Source organism: Rutidosis leptorrhynchoides, chromosome 6, assembly GCF_046630445.1.
Source record: "Rutidosis leptorrhynchoides isolate AG116_Rl617_1_P2 chromosome 6, CSIRO_AGI_Rlap_v1, whole genome shotgun sequence".
In the NCBI taxonomy this organism is placed as follows: domain Eukaryota; kingdom Viridiplantae; phylum Streptophyta; class Magnoliopsida; order Asterales; family Asteraceae; genus Rutidosis; species Rutidosis leptorrhynchoides.
This window is the reverse complement of record NC_092338.1, coordinates 74132593-74153838: the sequence shown is the minus strand read 5'-3', so window position 1 is coordinate 74153838 and position 21246 is coordinate 74132593. Positions and strand designations below refer to the sequence as shown.

Here is a 21246-nt window from a genome sequence, read left to right as displayed (position 1 = left end):
TATATCCATAAATTTGAACCACCAATTAAACTTATTACATTTGCTATCTTTTAAATTTATAAAAGTTGACAGAATAACAGGAGGAAAGCAACTGTTACATGTCCTCCATTTGTACCCAACCGATCAATTTACATCAAGATAATTAAAGTGAAAGCTTTAGCTCCAAATCCAGCTCTTGGCTGTCATTTAAACTATAACTGTCATTGCTTGATACCGTCGAATCGCTCATTTTCTTCTTCCTCAGTGAGTCCTTCACATATATGTTTTACTAAATGTAAGGGATACATGCACAAAAGTAGCCTTTGTTTATGCATCACAATGTATAATTCAAGGACATATATCTATAAGTTTGCATGTAGTATAAATTAATTAATGTGGAATTAATTACCTCAACTTCTACTTGGAAAAGGAGTCTAGTTGTTCTATGTTGTGCATAGTATTGAGCCTCAAGCAAGTCACTGTTTGCATTCCATCTGATAATTTCGATATGGTAGATTTAGAGATATTGAAACTTTATAAGAATAGAAAGCTAACAACTAAACAAATTCACCTTTTAAGGTGAAAAAAAAAAAAAATCAATTTTGTTATCATCATTTTATTTTTAAGTGTCAATGTACTACAAGATGATAAAAGATGAAACTACAGAAAAAATCTCCTGTCCGAATGTAAATTCCATATTTTCATTTTGGTATGTAGTAAATTGATTGTTTACTTCTCTATTTCAACAGATCGAAAAGATTTTATAAGCTACATTTTCATTAATTGATAGCACAACGTAATTAATGCATTTCTATTTAACTGTGTATTATCTATCTGTATGCAAACTATAAATTTTGGACAATGTAGTATAAGTATTCCAGAGGTAATTAGTTCAAAACATCAGTATAACATATCAAGAGGATTATAATCTAATCGTTATTGATCAGATTAGATAACTTTTGAGTTATGAGTTCAGGTTTCGTCGAATATAATATCTTAATACACTCTATATGTAAATAACAACTATGACAAAATTTGAAATTTATTATATTTAATAAAAAGTAACTCTAGATTTTATATGACAAGAGGTAGGTGTAAATAGTATATTGTCAACATGGCAATAAATAATAAATACTAATATATACCTCGGGTCAATGCTAGGTTGTGATTGACCGTGTATCATGTTCAATCTATCTTGTTCGCCCATGCCCATATGCAGATTCTAATTGATCAAAAAGAGTGTATTAAATATATGTGCAGAATATATATTTGCTATTTAGCACAATAATTAGCTAGGTTACTAATATATCAACTATCTTATGTGTTATGTTGTTGGTAATTAAAATATTAGATTTAGCACACACCATGAAGCTTTGTTGTCCTTGGGAAGCATTATAAGTTGTCGACGACGAAGTATTTGTAAAAGAAGATGATGGTGGATAGGCTGGTTGAATCTTGATACCCTCCTGCATATATATATACATTACATTATTCAATCTTTAACCTTAATATGCCTATACCAAACTTTAAAAAACTATTTAATTCTAAGGGGTGTGGTCTAGTAGATGACTAAAACTAATGATTTTGAGGTTGTTTCATATGATCAATAAGAAATGATCATATGAAACTGCAAGATACATTTCTCGTTTCAAATCTAACGTACAGGATCTCATTAGAACTCAAAATTCTAACGTACAAGATCCCATCAGAACTCAAAATTCATTAAATTTGATAAATTGGAAGTGTATAAATGAATGTACAGTAAAACCTCTATAATTTAATACTCGATAAATTAATAACCTCGATAAAATTAATAATTTGTCGGGTTCCAACTTGGGACCGGTACAAACTTGGACCTTAATCGATTAAATAATAAGATAATAATTTTTTTAAAATCCTAATGTAAATATATTGGTCCCAACGAAACTATAAATTAATAATTACTATTTTTTTTTTTTTTGAAATTTCAATATACATTGAACTTGACAAGTTCATTATTGTGTGAATGTACATACATGAGAATTTTGAAAGTCTTTGTTTATGTTTTATTCAAATAGGTAAAGTGAACGGACATTATAATTTCGAATGCCGATACATTAATTTGAGATTTGCTCACAAATATAAGCTAATTTTTTAAATTGATAATTTATTAATTTATCGATATAATAATATTTCGGTAAATTAATAAAATATCTCGGTCCCAACATTATTAATTTATAGAGGTTTCACTGTATATACCTGAGAATGGAGACTAGTTTGATGAAAAGCCAATTGGCTATGAAGTCTAATTTTCTCCAATTGAGCAACACCTAGGCCTCTTTGAGGTTGTTTCGGCTTATCGGAATTACTCTTTTTTCCTTTTCTTGAAGATGATGATGATGCTGCTGCTGAAGATCTCTCATTATTTCTTGCACCATCATAAAAATAATTCATCTTTCAGATATGTTCTTTATGATCACTTTGGATCTCAATTTCTTGCTGCAAATTCACCCTTTTATTTATTTACAAATCAAGTTGAAAAGATGTAGAGATCTTCTTCAACTATGTCCCCTTTTAAAGCTGTTCAAAAACCCTCAGTAACTACTGCATAGCTGGAAATCAGATTGCATTTAGATATACTATAAAATTATAGTATCCCTTGATGATTTGTTTATATATTTAGGTAGATTTTATGCTCATTTTGTACTTTAAATTAATTAAGTTCTTTAAAAAATAATTGTTTAAAATATTGATATTATGGACTCTTGATAGTGACTGTGTCCATAAGAACTAATTAAATAAAGATGAAATATCATTGCAATAAAAGATGCAATCAAAGAATATCCCCTACTCTCCTTCTATGGTACGTTTGGTATCTTTATAAAATCAAAATCATGATCTTGTTTTTAAAAATTCATAAATATTTGGATAGAAGTTGCTAAATTGTTATGTTTCTAGTTTGTAAGAACAAACTAAGGTTTTATTTGTTGTTGACCCAAATTGATTATGGTCATATTAGTTTATAGTGTAAGCAACCATACACGTATCCATGCTTAAATCTTACGACTTGAATTTGACTTTAGATTCCTGTGTTTTTAATTAATTTATCCCGAATTTTTTTTTTTTCAATTTAGACCATTGTAAACCCTGCAATTTCTCAAAATTAACAAGGATTTTTGCTACAATGTGTCACTATGGCACATGATAAGATGCATTGATGATTGTAATTATTTCCTTAAATAAATTAAATTGTATTCAATAATGTTGAAAGATGCCAAAATAAAATGTGTATTTAATATTATTTTATCTTTAGAAGGAAAGTTTTGAGTTAATAAATGTTTTTTAACATGTACCATATGGCACATGTTAGCAAATCCCTAATAATAACAATTATGTTGAAGTTTTGTGATTGTTTGTGAGGCTTCGCTTGAGCTCGTTCATATCTGTATTTTTATTTATTTATCATTTTTTATAAATAATTTATCGGGTAAATTTCATTACCCAAAAAAGCCATTTATTAAAATATCTTCATCTCTTTTTTATTTATCTATAAAAAAAGTTATTTTATCATCTTTTGTTAAAAAAAAGATATTTACCTTCACATGAAGTCATAATTTAGATTATTAACAATTAAATTCATAACTCTTAATGGAAATAAAAATAGCTTTCATATTCTTATTATTTATTTAATTAAATTTATTAATTAATTTATTATATCATAAATTTTCAATTAAAATTATTATTAATTACTATTAATTCCCCGAAGCACGGGGTTATAATTTTTTTTTTTTTTTTTTTTTTTTTTGGCAAATAACGAAAACTATATTAAGAACAAAATCTCCACAAGAGAGAAAGAATACAAGAGAACTACCCAAAAAGGGTTCGAAGACAGAAAACAAAGCTAAGCTAGACAACACGATATGCTATCTAAACCCGAGCCTTAAAAAGGACAACATAACCCAAAAGATAACAAATACAAAACCCGCAAAAGAGACCACTTGACAACCAACATAAACCTCAATCAAGAACCCAAGTTAGAATGAAATAAATCACTGAGTGTTTATTATTAGTGTTTATTACTCTCCATAAAAATGAAATAAAAATTTAATATTAATTTATAAATTCTTGTCGAGAAAATTATCCCACATGTGTAGTGAGTAAAAAATGAGTAAAAATATCCCACATGTGACACGGTGTACTGAGTAAAAATATATCCCACATCGACAAAATTAATATTTAGGTGTTAGACTTATAAATTTAGGTGGTCTGTCTCACCTTGCTCCCCTCTTCTTTTTTCTTCCTTTTTCTCTCCTTGAATCGACATTGACTGAGCTCGAGTGCGACTCCTTTCGAGCTTAACATATAAAGTTCGAGCTAGGCTCGCTAGGATTTAACTAAGCTCGAGTTCGGCTCGAACTCAACTCATTTATTCAATAATAATATTCTATATTTATTTTATTTATTGAATAATTTTTTTAGCCATATATCACTTATTATACAGTTTATTATATTATATTAACTGAAAAGTTCATTTAGGCTCGCGAGCTTGATATAAGAAGCTCAAGCTCGAACTCGTTTAGTAATCGACCCAAAGAATAAGCTCGGGCGCGAGCTCGTTAAAATTCGCCGTGTAACGAGCAAGCTCAATTTGTTCGCGAGTAGCTCGACTCGTTTATCATGCCCAACTACCTCCAAGTCTCTCATATCCACTTTAACCGATCTATCTGCACCGAGCTCCCTTCCTTTCGGGCCAACAGAGTTGAATAACTTACTGCCACAAAAATTTGGAATTTTCGTTTGGCGTGCAAAACAAAACAAACTCCCCGTTCGAACCGAACTTGATTCTTGAGGAATTGATCTAAATTCGACTAGATGTCCCGTTTGCGATGACGACTTAGAAACTGTGAAGCATACGCTATTGAGTTGTAGATTCGCCCTTGACATTTGGAAAAGAATTGGCAAGTGGTGGAACCTAAACGATGTCAACATCTCCTCTTTAGCGGACATCTCAAAACCTCACAATCCGACTTTCTCTTTCTCTCCCGGTATAACAATTTGGCAAGCAATTGTTTGGATCACGTCTTATTACATATGGAAGAATCGAAATGATCATGTTTTTGGAAATGATCCACTTAGCGGCCCAAAGCTAATCGCGGATATTCAAACCAAAAGTTTCGAATTTATCAAGTATCGTTGGAGAAAAGGTACTCTAGATTGGCATAATTGGCTTCATAACCCGAAATCTTTTGATGTAGACCGTACAAACAATTAAACAAAGTGGGAATAGGCTAATATTTGGGTTTTTTTCACTCATTTTCGCAATGGAAGCCTCGGCTGGTGATTAAACGAGTTGATATCCGTGTACTTTGTCGTTGAATTCTCAACACTGTAGCGGATATTTTCTCGGCTTGGTTCCAAGTTCGCTAACCTTCCGGGGAATAATTTGTGAAGATGGGTTTTTTCCCAAATTTCTATTCACCATTGCCGTCCCTTTACTCGTCATTTTCATACTTTATACTTGTATCGATACCCCCTAGTGTAGTCTTTCGTGTAGCATCGTTTGTACCTCGAGTTATCTTAGGAGCTCCTGAGGAGCTTCCCCCTGTATTATTTATATTCATTTAATAAAAGTTGATCTTTCAAAAAAAAAAAAAAAAAAAATATTGTGCCCAACTACCTATATATATTAATATTAAATATTAATATTAATTAATAATTATAAAACGTGTATAGTTTGATACGTTTTCAAAAGGAAACCATATAATTATTCAAATATTTGCAAGTGCAAAAGTCGGTACTTGATTGATCACTTACTTAAAAAGTGTAGACGAATCAAAGAATAAAGATAAGAATATAAAAGTAAAGAAAAGCAAGGTGATTATGAACTCATTGTATCGGCATGTTTGCCATATCGCCAACATTACCATAAATTTAATAGTTCTCGTACATATTATTACATATTACATTTACATGTACTAATTATTATAAATCATAATTCATAATTATAATTAAAAATATTAACTTTAAGTAATGTAATAATCAAAAGGTTATCAATCCAACATCTTTGATGCGGAGTAATAAACTAATTATATCAACAGCACATTAAAGTTCAAGAAATCCTAGGACGTATCTCATTTGTATCTTTATGAGATCATATCCTTGATGTATACGGAATAATAAAGTTCACTGATATTTTAAAAAATGAGACACTACAAATCGTATTACTAAACAAACCATTAAACCTTATGAGAAGCAACTTTAAAATTTATAATTAGCATTGTAACGACCCGACTTTTACGACATATATTTTTGTGCTCTATACTTTCACGAATCTGCGTATATGTACGTACTGAGCTAGTTTATGCTCTGAGATCTTTATTCATGATTAATTACTTTCGTTAATATCTTACAACGTGTTGTTAAGTGCGTAATCACTTAACTTGATCCTCGAATGCTTTTACGATCGTTAGTGTCACTTGTCGTTTGAAACGAGCTATGTACTTTGTACACGTTAAACTTTTGTCATAATTGGAATATTATGACTACGTAATACTAATTGTTATTTTCTAATGACAATTACTTGGCTTATTGGTTGCTTAATTACGCTTAGTAATTTACTAATGCACACTAGTTAGTCTTAATGGACTTTTTACCTTAATGGACTTAGCCCACCCTACTCTAGCTAATGGACTTTTAAGTTAGCCCAATTTTAATGGAATTATGACCCATTAAAATGTAAGACAAAAACCCATTAAGATGAGCCAACATACTAGCATTTTTGTTAGCCATTACTACACATATTGCATGGGATCCCAACAACAAGCACCACATTTGTACCACCACCATGCAAAAGTAAAAAGTTGTCCCCCCTTGTCCCCCATGATGCCTACGGTTTTGGAGACACCCACCACCCCCTCCACCACTATAAATACAAGCCTTATTATTTCATTTCACACTTGATTTCATTCTCATTTTACACACACTTACTTTCTAATTTTCTCTCTAGTCTTTCTCACACTAAAATTGTAAGTTCTTAAATTTTTTTCTTCTTCTTCTTCTTCTTCTTCTTCTCTTCTTAATCACGACATCATCATCATCATCATCATCATAAGATCAAGCTTTTTAGCTTTTTGATCTTGTTATATCTTGTAGATTCAAACTTTGATTTGAATCCTTCAAGAACATGAAAGATTCAAGCTTTCTAGCTTTGGATCTTCATTACTTTGATGGATCTAAGCTTTATAGCTTAAGATCAATTTATTTTTGTTAAAAGATCAAAACTTGTGTTTATGATCTTCATGAAACTTGAAGATCTAGCTTTTTTTGCTTTAAAGATCTTCAAGGACATAAAAGATTCAAGCTTTCTAGCTTTGAAATCTCATAATTATTGTTAAGGGATCCAAGCTTTCTAGCTTGGGGTTTTATTACTTTGTTTGATCAAATTTATGTAACTTAAGGTCTTGCTTGTTTGATTAAATTAAAGTTTGTAGCTTTAAATTTTGAATAGAACTTGTATTTGTGTTGAGACTAAGAACATGATGCAACCTTGGTTCATCATCCATCTAAAACTCTTAAGTGAGTTGTATTTCTTCTTAGTCTTGATATTGTGTGTTGATGGTTGAAACTTGGTTAAAGTGATGCTAAAACATCAAGAGTTGTACACTTGAAGTTTACACGCATCAAGGATGAGAACCGTGATGAGCATCAAACACCAAGAAACCCACCGGAGCACTTGTTTTCTGTTTTTCAGGGTCTGATCAGACTCCTGGCACTTCTGGAAAGTCGATTTTCAGATAGTTCGGTTTGAGTAGATGACTTTTCGTTTAAGACTCACCTAAATCCGATATACGGTTTAGGATTTATAGCCTTCCGAAAATCACTACGCCTTCGTAACGACGTGCTAAAATTTCTGACCTACTCGCGATTGAACCGTCGCCACGGTCAAATGACATCGAGTTAGGATCTGAAAATTTGACAGCGGTAAGAGAACTCACAAACGGAGCCTTGGCCACTGGCCGCGCGTCATTTCAGTTTGTATAGAGGTCGTAGCAGCTGTTCGAAGTCAGCCCTTTGTTTCGATCTCTATTCTTGTTGAAAACTTACTTTATCTTTTACGAATGATGATGACGATGATGATACTTAAGACTTAATTTATTTACTTTTAAATTTTTGGGGATGATTTACTGACTTAGTAACCATTGACTTAGGTTGAGGACCTTTTGGATCGACCAACTTACTTGTTTGGACCGACTTACTACTTGCATACTTTTCATATCGACTTTTACCGCACATTCACTGTAAGTTATAGCTCCCTTTTTACTTTAACTATTTTTGGGACTGAGAATACATGCGCTTTTTATGTTTTACATACTAGACACGAGTACTTAAACTTTATATATGTGTGGGTGATATAACGGCACAAAGATTCCCCTTAGCACGGTAACGTTTAGTCATTGGTTTTTGAAACGGTGAACACGAATCTTAGATATGGATCCATAGGGTTTGACATCCCCACTCGGGCTAGTCGCACTAGCATTTAACGGGTGTTTAATACTTCGAGAACATACGCACTCACCAAGTGTACTTTTAGGGGGTGATATTTATATTACTTTGTTAAGTTAGTTACCGGGTGCCCACGGATAAGCATATACTTTATCATACGGATTTGAGATACTATTTTGAATACGAAATCTCGTGGTCTACATTACATTGTTGTTTACAATCAAACTATAGCTCACCAACATTTGTGTTGACTTTTTAAGCATGTATTTCTCAGGTGCTTAGACGTTGTTGCTTCCGCTGTTAGACTTGCTGTTATAGTCTTGGTGCTATAGACTAGCTGTTACAGACTCGCTGTGTTAGACTTTCGCTGCATTGTTTAGAGATGTCTCAATCATGGAACCTTTACTTTGCATTCATAACTTATGTTTCATTTGAACAATGGTTTTGTAATGACCTTTGTGTCACGTACTTATGTTAATGTTTTCTATTCGTAGAAGCACGTTATCCTTGTAAAACATTTGACGTTGGTAAAGACTCATCTTTTGTAAAACATTTGACGTTGGTAAAAACGTCATCTTTTGTAAAACATTTGACGTTGGTAAAAACGTTACCTTTTCATGAATGCAAAACTTGTTTTAAAACAGCATATAGTGTTGTAATCGTGTAAAGATCCTGTTGTTGATGATCCGTACACGTTGATTTCGTACGGGGCGTCACATTTGGTATCAGAGCATTGGTTTTAGGGAATTAGGTTGCATTAGTGTGTCTTGACCGAGTCGAGTAGGATTCACTAATAGGACTAATCTACAACTTTCTCATTTACTTGTTTCTGCGAAACTGCTGCATGCTACTGTTAGATATTACTGCATGTTACTGTTTATTACTACTGCATGCTACTGGTTACCTGATACTACTACATGACACTACTATCTACTACAGTTTTTGTGTGCTGTAATAGACTACCTAGGTTATCGTTGATGCTGTTTCTTGCGACATGTCTGCTATTCGCTGTACCGACTTGGAAAATTTATCTTTCCTAGTTCAAATGTTTTTCTGAACCATTTTCCCACTCGTCTAACCCTAAGAACTAGTAATGTAATCCACCTGTTACTACCGTTTCACAGTTCCAGAGATCGAAACATTACTTCACGCAATCTAGGAAGAGTGCCCCTCTAATTACATGCCCACTAAAGTTGATCCTCGGAGGAGGAGATATGTGAGGACTTGTCGGAGTAACCGCACCTCGCCCCACCCCCCGAGCTCACCCTAATTAGCCATGTACAACGTATGAACATTAGAAGGTTGTTCAGTTTTTGCAAGTTGACCCGTATCCCGTACCCTTTCATGACCGTCACTTATCTCTTTCATTCTTCACCACTACTCGAGGATCTAACGACACTTCTGGACTTAGGTCCCTAACACTCTTAGGCATTGGAGAAGTCGGGAAGGCATCTCCTTTCACAAGGCCAGAGTGTCTTCTACTGATGCTCAGCCATACCTAAAGACTTGGGAGTTTTAACGACCTGTCCTAATCTATCTGGACGAATACATTACATTTGGTTACATCGCGAGGTACTTGACCTCTATATGATACATTTTACAAACATTGCATTCGTTTTTAAAAGACAAACTTTCATTACATCGAAAGTTGACGGCATGCATACCATTTCATAATATATCCCACTATAATTGACTTAATAATAATCTTGATGAACTCGACGACTCGAATGCAACGTCTTTTGAAATATGTCATGAATGACTCCAAGTAATATCTCTATTATGAGCAAATGTACAGCGGAAGGTTTCTTTCATAACTGAGAATAAACATGCTTTCAAGTGTCAACCAAAAGGTTGGTGAGTTCATAGGTTTATCTTAAAACAATAAAATTCATCATTTTGATAGACCACAAGATTTAAATGCTGCATGGTACAAATGGGCCCGAATCCTACGCCCACCTGTAATGTACATGCGATATCTTTTAAATAAAGTACACCTTTCTTGTAACAGACTCGTCCCACATCGGTGGGAGAGGAAAACAAAGCACTCCTTATAAGGGTGTGGATACCTCTTCTGGATGACGCGTTTTGAGGGTGTTTACCCGAGAAGCAAATCCGTGAGGTAGAAGTGCGATCCGGGGTTGTACTCGTGTGCGGGTAGCCCGTCGGTGATCGGCTTGTGTCCAAAGCGGACAATATCATACTACGGGCTGATGGTGATGTTACTTATGGTATCAGAGCTGGGGCCCGCATCGATGTGCACTGCGGGGACGCAGTGTCCCGAAGGGGGGGAGAGTTGTAACAGACTCGTCCCACATCGGTGGGAGAGGAAAACAAAGCACTCCTTATAAGGGTGTGGATACCTCTTCTGGATGACGCGTTTTGAGGGTGTTTACCCGAGAAGCAAATCCGTGAGGTAGAAGTGCGATCCGGAGTTGTACTCGTGTGCGGGTAGCCCGTCGGTGATCGGCTTGTGTCCAAAGTGGACAATATCATACTACGGGCTGATGGTGATGTTACTTTTCTCGTGTACGCAATCCATTTTTAATAAATCTTAGTAACCGTACACATATCTCGTGCACAAAAACTAATACACATAACCTGTGTATAAAAATCATTCTCTCGATACATAACATTCACATCAATTGGTGGCAATTATCATGTCCACATAATTCAATGGTGGCAATTATCATGTCCACATAATTCAATGGTGGCAATTATCATATCCACATAATTCAATGGTGACAATTATCATGTCCACATAATTCAACGGTGGCAATTATCATGTCCACATAATTCAACGGTGGCAATTATCATGTCCACATAATTCAATAATAATCCGCAGAACTTCTGTCTGCATAATAATTCATTCGAGGAATGTTTTGCTTGTGTCTATCTCGTCAAACATTTATAAAAGCATTTCATGTATTCGCAGTTCAAAATATATTTCAAAAGCATTTAATAAAGCAGTTGTAAAAACAGCGCATGTATTCTCAGTCCCAAAAATATAAAGAGTAAAAGGGAGCAAATGAACTCACAATATTGTATTTTATAGTAAAAATACATATGAGGAAACTGAACAATGCAGGGTTGGCCTCGGATTCACGAACCTATATCATTCATATATATATTAAAACATATTATCGTAGAATCACATAATTTCATTTATATAATATTTATATATTAGTAGTTTTATAAAAAAATTTAATAAATTCCATTTAAAAATGTATGTTTATATTATATCTTAAATTATATTATATATATATATATATATATTTAGAATGATTAATACCTATACATTTAGTTATATTAATATATCTATATATATATATTTATATATGATTAGTATTATATTTAAAAATATCATTAGTTTGTTACATGTAAGTATTTATATAAATATTGTTAATATTTTTGTTATATAGTTGTATGAAAATTTGATATAATCCTAGTATATGTAATAAGTGTACAAAATATCTATTTGTTAAAATGATAATTTTGATAATAATGATTTATTAACAATAATAATAATAACTTCATTAATAATGATATTACTAATAACTAAAATGATAATAATAATTTTTAATAATAATGATACTAATAATGTTATTAATATTACTAATGATAACAATCATAATAATACTAAAATGATAAGATTACAACTAATAATAATATTATTAATACTTATAATGTTTATAATACTTACGATAATAATAATAATTATAACATTAATAATAACAACAACAACAACAACAACAATAATAATAATAATAATAATAATAATAATAATAATAATAATAATAATAATAATAATAATAATAATAATAATAATAATAATAAAAATAATAATAATAATAATAATAATAATAATAATAATAATAATAATAATAATAATAATAATAATAATAATAATAATAATAATAATAATATAAGTGAGTACTACCTTTAAAGCTTTTTTTCTAAAAAAATGCCCCAGACAGGGCTCGAACCCACGACCTCCTATTGACCCAACAACACTCCTAACCATTCTTCTATTTTTGCTTTTCTGATTTAAATACCCCGGATAAAATATATACCCTATATCTATTGGTTTCAATTTTCTCTCATCCCTTCTTTCAGCGTAAAACATTTAAATGGCCCGAATGGAAAACAGGATTACGGCCCATCAGCAATAACATAACGGCCCAATTACGATTTCGGCCAAATTTATGGATCATATCATTGGATCTCAGCCCAAACATATTACTAAGCAAAAAAAATGAATCAATTGTATCTGCTTTTTGTTCGATCAGGATAAGGAAATACAGATGGGTCTTCGGTTTATTTAATAAGAAATACCAAAAACGAATTAGAATTGGAAGTGGGGGACACAACCATTGATAACTTTACAGCTCATCTTTCTATATATCTTCATCATCATGTATCGTAATTATCTATATTATTATTTATGTTATCATTTATATTATACAACTTGCCAATGTGGTGACTGAATAAAAAAATCATGGTTCATCATCTCTTCATCAATCATTCAAATATTGTTCATCTTCATCGTTCCCAACAAAAATATAACGTAAACAGTAGCTAACCACGAAGGGTGTTATGGAGTGAAGTGGTGGTTATTTAATGGTGGTTAGCGATTATTTATCATCAGCAAAAAAAGGCAACTGTGGGGCTGTTTGTGTCATCGAGTAAAACAGAAAACAAACAACGTAATAGCACAAAAAAATGGTGCTCGGTTCTAGAGAAATAAACAATCAGAGGTGGTGAAGATGGTTGTTGTTTGCGAATGTTTTAAACAGAAGAAGGAAGGGGAAAATGCAATAGCAATAGTGAAGAGATAGAAAAAAAAATGGCGGTTTGATAATGGGTTTGATAGGAGGTGCATAGTGGCGGTTCATGGTGACGGATAGGGTGGTGACTATGCATAACAAATTAAAATAGAATAATAGGGGTGTTCAATTTTTGTAATGGTGGTTTAGTTTATGATGGTGTTCGAATAGTAGGTTCTGGGTCTCGAGCTCGGTTCAAGCAGAAAGTAACAACAAGGATGATGGTATTGAACAAAACAGAAATAGAAAACACTTGTGTGTGATTCGATGGTGAATTGAGGTTGGTGTCAAAACCGAAGCAGAGACAATCAACATGTTAGTTTTGTAAGTTGATTTGATGGTGATCAATGGTTGTTTAAACAAAGAGTGTGTGTTCCTTTTGTGAGTCCATGAGGTGGTGGCGACAGTGGATGGTGCTCACTAGGAAGAAAGGAAGAAAGGTTGTAGTGACCCGAACTTTTCCATGTTTATATATATTAATTGAGATTGATATTTACATGATTAAATATTTCCAACATGTTAAGCAATCAAACTTGTTAAGACTTGATTAATTGAAATATGTTTCATATAGACAATTGACCACCCAAGTTGACCGGTGATTCACGAACGTTAAAACTTGTAAAAACTATATGATGACATATATATGGATATATATATATATTGTTAACATGATACTATGATAAGTAAACATATCATTAAGTATATTAACAATGAACTACATATGTAAAAACAAGACTACTAACTTAATGATTTTTAAACGAGACATATATGTAACGATTATCGTTGTAAAGACATTTAATGTATATATATCATATTAAGAGATAATCATACATGATAATATCATGATAATATAATAATTTAAAATCTCATTTGATATTATAAACATTGGGTTAACAACATTTAACAAGATCGTTAACCTAAAGGTTTCAAAACAACACTTACATGTAACGACTAACGATGACTTAACGACTCAGTTAAAATGTATATACATGTAGTGTTTTAATATGTATTTATACACTTTTGAAAGACTTCAATACACTTATCAAAATACTTCTACTTAACAAAAATGCTTACAATTACATCCTCGTTCAGTTTCATCAACAATTCTACTCGTATGCACCCGTATTCGTACTCGTACAATACACAGCTTTTAGATGTATGTACTATTGGTATATACACTCCAATGATCAGATCTTAGCAGCCCATGTGAGTCACCTAACACATGTGGGAACCATCATTTGGCAACTAGCATGAAATATCTCATAAAATTACAAAAATATGAGTAATCATTCATGACTTATTTACATGAAAACAAAATTACATATCCTTTATATCTAATCCATACACCAACGACCAAAAACACCTACAAACACTTTCATTCTTCAATTTTATTCATCTAATTGATCTCTCTCAAGTTCTATCTTCAAGTTCTAAGTGTTCTTCATATATTCTACAAGTTCTAGTTACATAAAATCAAGAATACTTTCAAGTTTGCTAGCTCACTTCCAATCTTGTAAGATGATCATCCAACCTCAAGAAATCTTTGTTTCTTACAGTAGGTTATCATTCTAATACAAGGTAATAATCATATTCAAACTTTGGTTCAATTTCTATAACTATAACAATCTTATTTCAAGTGATGATCTTACTTGAAGTTGTTTTCGTGTCATGATTCTGCTTCAAGAACTTCGAGCCATCCAAGGATCCGTTGAAGCTAGATCCATTTTTCTCTTTTCTAGTAGGTTTATCCAAGGAACTTAAGGTAGTAATGATGTTCATAACATCATTCGATTCATACATATAAAGCTATCTTATTCGAAGGTTTAAACTTGTAATCACTAGAACATAGTTTAGTTAATTCTAAACTTGTTTGCAAATAAAAGTTAATCTTTCTAACTTGACTTTTAAAATCAAATAAATACATGTTCTATATCTATATGATATGCTAACTTAATGATTTAAAACCTGGAAACACGAAAAACACCGTAAAACCGGATTTACGCCGTCGTAGTAACACCGCGGGCTGTTTTGGGTTAGTTAATTAAAAACTATGATAACCTTTGATTTAAAAGTTGTTATTCTGAGAAAATGATTTTTATTATGAACATGAAACTATATCCAAAAATTATGGTTAAACTCAAAGTGGAAGTATGTTTTCTAAAATGGTCATCTAGACGTCGTTCTTTCGACTGAAATGACTACCTTTATAAAAATGACTTGTAACTTATTTTTTCGACTATAAACCTATACTTTTTCTATTTAGATTCATAAAATAGAGTTCAATATGAAACCATAGCAATTTTATTCACTCAAAACGGATTTAAAATGAAGAAGTTATGGGTAAAACAAGATTGGATAATTTTTCTCATTTTAGCTACGTGAAAATTGGTAACAAATCTATTCCAACCATAACTTAATCAACTTGTATTGTATATTATGTAATCTTGAGATACCATAGACACGTATACAATGTTTCGACCTATCATGTCGACACATCTATATATATTTCGGAACAACCATAGACACTCTATATGTGAATGTTGGAGTTAGCTATACAGGGTTGAGGTTGATTCCAAAATATATATAGTTTGAGTTGTGATCAATACTGAGATACGTATACACTGGGTCGTGGATTGATTCAAGATAATATTTATCGATTTATTTCTGTACATCTAACTGTGGACAACTAGTTGTAGGTTACTAACGAGGACAGCTGACTTAATAAACTTAAAACATCAAAATATATTAAAAGTGTTGTAAATATATTTTGAACATACTTTGATATATATGTATATATTGTTATAGCTTCGTGAATCAACCAGTGGCCAAGTCTTACTTCCCGACGAAGTAAAAATCTGTGAAAGTGAGTTATAGTCCCACTTTTAAAATCTAATATTTTGGGATGAGAATACATGCAGGTTTTATAAATGATTTACAAAATAGACACAAGTACGTGAAACTACATTCTATGGTTGAATTATCGAAATCGAATATGCCCCTTTTTATTAAGTCTGGTAATCTAAGAATTAGGGAAGAGACACCCTAATTGACGCGAATCCTAAAGATAGATCTATCGGGCCCAACAAGCCCCCATCCAAAGTACCGGATGCTTTAGTACTTCGAAATTTATATCATATCCGAAGGGTGTCCCGGAATGATGGGGATATTCTTATATATGCATCTTGTTAATGTCGGTTACCAGGTGTTCACCATATGAATGATTTTTATCTCTATGTATGGGATGTGTATTGAAATATGAAATCTTGTGGTCTATTATTATGATTTGATATATATAGGTTAAACCTATAACTCACCAACATTTTTTGTTGACGTTTTAAGTATGTTTATTCTCAGGTGATTATTAAGAGCTTCCGCTGTCGCATACTTAAATAAGGACGAGATTTGGAGTCCATGCTTGTATGATATTGTGTAAAAACTGCATTCAAAAAACTTATTTTGTTGTAACATATTTGTATTGTAAACCATTATGTAATGGTCGTGTGTAAACAGGATATTTTAGATTATCATTATTTGATAATCTACGTAAAGCTTTTTAAACCTTTATTGATGAAATAAAGGTTATGGTTTGTTTTAAAATGAATGCAGTCTTTGAAAAACGTCTCATATAGAGGTCAAAACCTCGAAACGAAATCAATTAATATGGAACGTTTTTAATCAATAAGAACGGGACATTTCAGTTGGTATCCGAGCGTTGGTCTTAGAGAACCAGAATTTTGCATTAGTGTGTCTTATCGAGTTTGTTAGGATGCATTAGTGAGTCTGGACTTTGACCGTGTTTACTTGAAAAATGATTGCTTAACAAATTTTGTTGGAAACTATATATTTTTAACATGTGAATATTATGTGATATATTAATCTCTTAACGCGTTTAATATTATGTGATAGATGTCTACCTCTAGAACAAGTCCCATTGACTCACCTAATAATAATGAAGAGTCAAATGTAAATTGGAATGATTCGTGGACTGATTCACAAGTTCCCGAAGAGGAACCGGAAGAAGAATCGGAACCGGATGAAGAAATAGAACCGGTGGGGGAAATAATAAAACGGTTAAGTAAAAGAAAATCCTCAACCAACCGACCAAGGTTAATTATGGTCAATGGTGTTTCCGCCAAGGAATCAAAATATTGGGAGGATTACCAATTCTCCGATGAATCGGATTCCGACGAGAATTCCGATGATGTTATAGAAATTACCCCAACTGAATTTAAAAAGGCAAAAGAAAATAATAAGGGAAAGGGCATAAAAATAGAGAAATCTAATTCCAACCCCGATGAACTTTATATGTATCGTCAACCCCCGAAGTCCTTAAGTTGTAACAATGACCCGGGAACCTCTAAACCACCAGGTTTTTCTAAACCAATGTGGAAAACGACGGCTCGTATTAGGGGAACATCATATATCCCTAGAAACTTGGCAAAACGAACCAAAACCGAAGAAGAAGAAACAAGCGAGTCAGAATAAGATAGTTGTATTCGTGTGGTGTAATATATGTAATATAGTGTGCTTATGCTTTATGATATATGTAAAAATTGCTTGTATTAATAAGTATTTTTTTTTATGAATTTAACTCTTGTCTATTTTACAGTATAAAAACACAAAATGGATAGACAACCTAATATTTTTGATAATGCTAAAAACGAACATATATTTCATAGTATTATTCCTCAAGAAAGACAAGCTTTTAGTTGCAATTGTTCTATTTACAAGTGATATTCGTTTAAATAATAAAAGGTGAAGACAAAAGACAGATTCGACGAATTGAAGACGCAAACAACCAAAAAGCTCAAAAGTACAAAATACAATCAAAGAGGTTCCAATTATTGATAAGAAACGTCTCGAAATTACAAGAGTACAAGATTCAAAACACAAAGTACAAGATATTAAATTGTACGCAAGGACGTTCGAAAATTCGGAACCGGGACCAGAATCAACTCTCAACGCTCGACGCAACGGACTAAAAATTACAAGTCAACCATGCACATAAATATAATATAATATTTAAATAATTCTTATAATTATTTAATATATTATATTTATTTATAAAACCGTCGGCAGAAGAAAACAACCAAATATGAGCCTCCCCAGCTGGCCATGCGATCGCATGGCTTGGAAGGCATAAATCCATGCGATCGCATGAGCCCCAGTTCCAGCCCACATGCCTATAAAAATCGAGCTTTGGTGCACCACAAAATCATATATCATTCTCTCTATCTATATACGTAAAATATATATATGTAATTTATATTTTAATTTTAATTTTAATTTTAAGCTTAATAATAAGGGTATGTTAGCGAATGTTGTAAGAGTGTAAGTCGAAATTCTGTCCGTGTAACGCTACGCTATTTTTAATCATTGTAAGTTATGTTCAACCTTTTTAATTTAATGTCTCGTAGCTAAGTTATTATTATGCTTATTTAATCCGAAGTAATCATGATGTTGGGCTAATTACTAAAATTGGGTAATTGGGCTTTGTACCATAATTGGGGTTTGAACAAAAGAACGACACTTGTGGAAATTAGACTATGGGCTATTAATGGGCTTTATATTTGTTTAACTAAATGATAGTTTGTTAATGTTAATATAAAGATTTACTATTGGGCGTCCCTATAAATTACCATATACACTCAATCGGACACGATGGGCGGGGTATTTATATGTACGAATAATCGTTCATTTAATCGGACACGGGAATGGATTAATAGCCACTAGAATAATTAAAACAGGGGTGAAATTATGTACAAGGACACTTGGTATAATTGATAACAAAATATTAAAACCTTGGGTTACACTCAGTCGACATCCTGGTGTAATTATTAAACAAAGTATTAAAATCTTGTTACAGTTTAAGTCCCCAATTAGTTGGAATATTTAACTTCGGGTATAAGGATAATTTGACGAGGACACTCGCACTTTATATTTATGACTGATGGACTGTTATGGACAAAAACCAGACGGACATATTAAATAATCCAGGACAAAGGACAATTAACCCATGGGCATAAAACTAAAATCAACACGTCAAACATCATGATTACGGAAGTTTAAATAAGCATAATTCTTTTATTTCATATTTAATTTCCTTTATTTTATATTTAATTGTACTTCTAATTATCGCATTTTTATTGTTATTGTATTTAATTGCACTTTTAATTATCGTACTTTTTAATTATCGCAAGTTTATTTTATCGCACTTTTATTATTCGCAATTTCATTATCGTTATTTACTTTACGCTTTAAATTAAGTCTTGTATTTATTATTTTTACATTTGGTTTTAACTGCGACTAAAGTTTTAAAATCGACAAACCGGTCATTAAACGGTAAAAACCCCCCTTTATAATAATAATATTACTTATATATATATTTATATTTTTATAAAAGTAAACTAATATAGCGTTAAGCTTTGTTTAAAAAGATTCCCTGTGGAACGAACCGAACTTACTAAAAACTAAACTACTGTACGATTAGGTACACTGCCTATAAGTGTTGTAGCAAGGTTTAAGTATATCCATTCTCTAAATAAATAAATATCTTGTGTAAAAATGTATCGTATTTAATAGTTTTTTCCTGTAAAAATATAAGCTATTTTATATACTACTCTGCTAAAACATCAAGTTTTTGGCGCCCCTGCCGGGGATCTCTTAAACGCCGGAAGCGCAACGCTAATATATAAAAAAAAAAGATTTTTAGTTTACTTTTATTAAAAATCGTTTTTATAAAAATACGTTTTAAATATTCGAAAATATTAAAAGAAAAACAAAAATATAAATTTTTTTTTTTTTAGAGTTTGGTAAATATTTAAGTTTTATAAAGTTTCTTTATTTCTATTTTTTTTTAGTTTGTAAAAATATAAGTTTTATTTGATTAATAAATATATTTTATAATTTACAGCAAAAACAGAAAAAAAAAACAGAAAAAATTTATTAATTCGGCCTGTACTGTAGCAGCCCACTCTGTGGCCCGAAACTCTAGCCCATGTGATCGCATGGCTGGGCAACTGAGGACTCATGCGATTGCATGAGCCCATCTGACACGCCAGACTGCAGCCTGCATTAATTACGGATAATAATTATTATTATTATATTTAAACCCTAATTAGGGTTATATATAATATATATTAATTTAGTTTTTATTATTAATTTGTATTTTTAGTTTAATTAGTTTATTTAAATTGTAAAATTAATAGTTTTAATAAATAAATAATATAAAAATAATATTTTTATAAAAATTGTACTTTTTACAACTTTTTATATATTTTTATATTTTGTCCCTTTTTAATCGTTTTAGCGTAACTTTTGTATTTTTTGCTCATATTTAGTTTTAATTCATAGTTTTTGCCATAGTTATTTTTACTTCTAGATTTTTAGGCTTTGCCGTAGAATTCCTTAAGTGCTTTTTCTTTAGACTAAGATTTAAGTGCTTTAGAATTTTGCGACGCAGTTTTTAGATTTTAGTACCTTTTTAAGTTATTTCCATTTGGGATTTAGTTTTTCCTGTAAGCTTTAATATTTTTAGACGACTTTTACCTATGTATCAATTATCATTCCAATTAGTAATCTCAATTTGCGATTATAATTTTAAGTTAGTTGTAGTAATAAGGTTAGGTTAGTCAAGTATTTTTAAGTTTTATAAGTTTCTTTTATTTTTCCGTCACCTTTTATTTTTCCGTCACCTTTTATTTTTCAACCATTTTTCTTTTTCGACCTTTTTCGACGAACTCTTTTTCTTTCTTATTTCTCGCTATTCTAGTTTTAGGACATAGATTTTTATTCTACTTCTTATCTAAATTTCTTAAAATTACGAAAATTTATTTTAAGTGGTTAAATTGATAGACATCAAAATTTTCTGGTTCGTAGTAATAGTTGGATTTGTACGTGGACCGGGTTATTGGAGCCAAACAGTCCTCAATTATATTGAGACCAAACGAATCCTGCCCCTCTG

General features: G+C 31.7%; 1 protein-coding gene across 1 annotated transcript; it reads right to left on the bottom strand.

Moving 5' to 3' along the window:
- Positions 1–142: 142 nt before the first annotated feature.
- On the bottom strand, positions 143–2412 carry LOC139853766 (protein SPEAR3-like). Its single transcript, XM_071843127.1, has 5 exons — positions 2218–2412; positions 1344–1445; positions 1125–1201; positions 389–473; positions 143–250 (listed from the first exon to the last, which is right to left on the bottom strand). The coding sequence occupies exons 1-5, from the start codon at positions 2410–2412 to the stop codon at positions 143–145; spliced, it is 567 nt and encodes a 188-aa protein (XP_071699228.1).
- Between the last annotated feature and the right edge of the window lie 18834 nt (positions 2413–21246).

Bases quoted from the DNA above. Each gene is read 5' to 3' on its own strand.
- LOC139853766 (XM_071843127.1), bottom strand. From the start codon at position 2,412: ATGAATTATTTTTATGATGGTGCAAGAAATAATGAGAGATCTTCAGCA. The intron at 1,446-2,217 runs GTATATACAGTG...ATATATATGCAG, and splicing joins AAACTAGTCTCCATTCTCAG to GAGGGTATCAAGATTCAACC. The intron at 474-1,124 runs GTATATATTAGT...CGAAATTATCAG, and splicing joins CAACCTAGCATTGACCCGAG to ATGGAATGCAAACAGTGACT.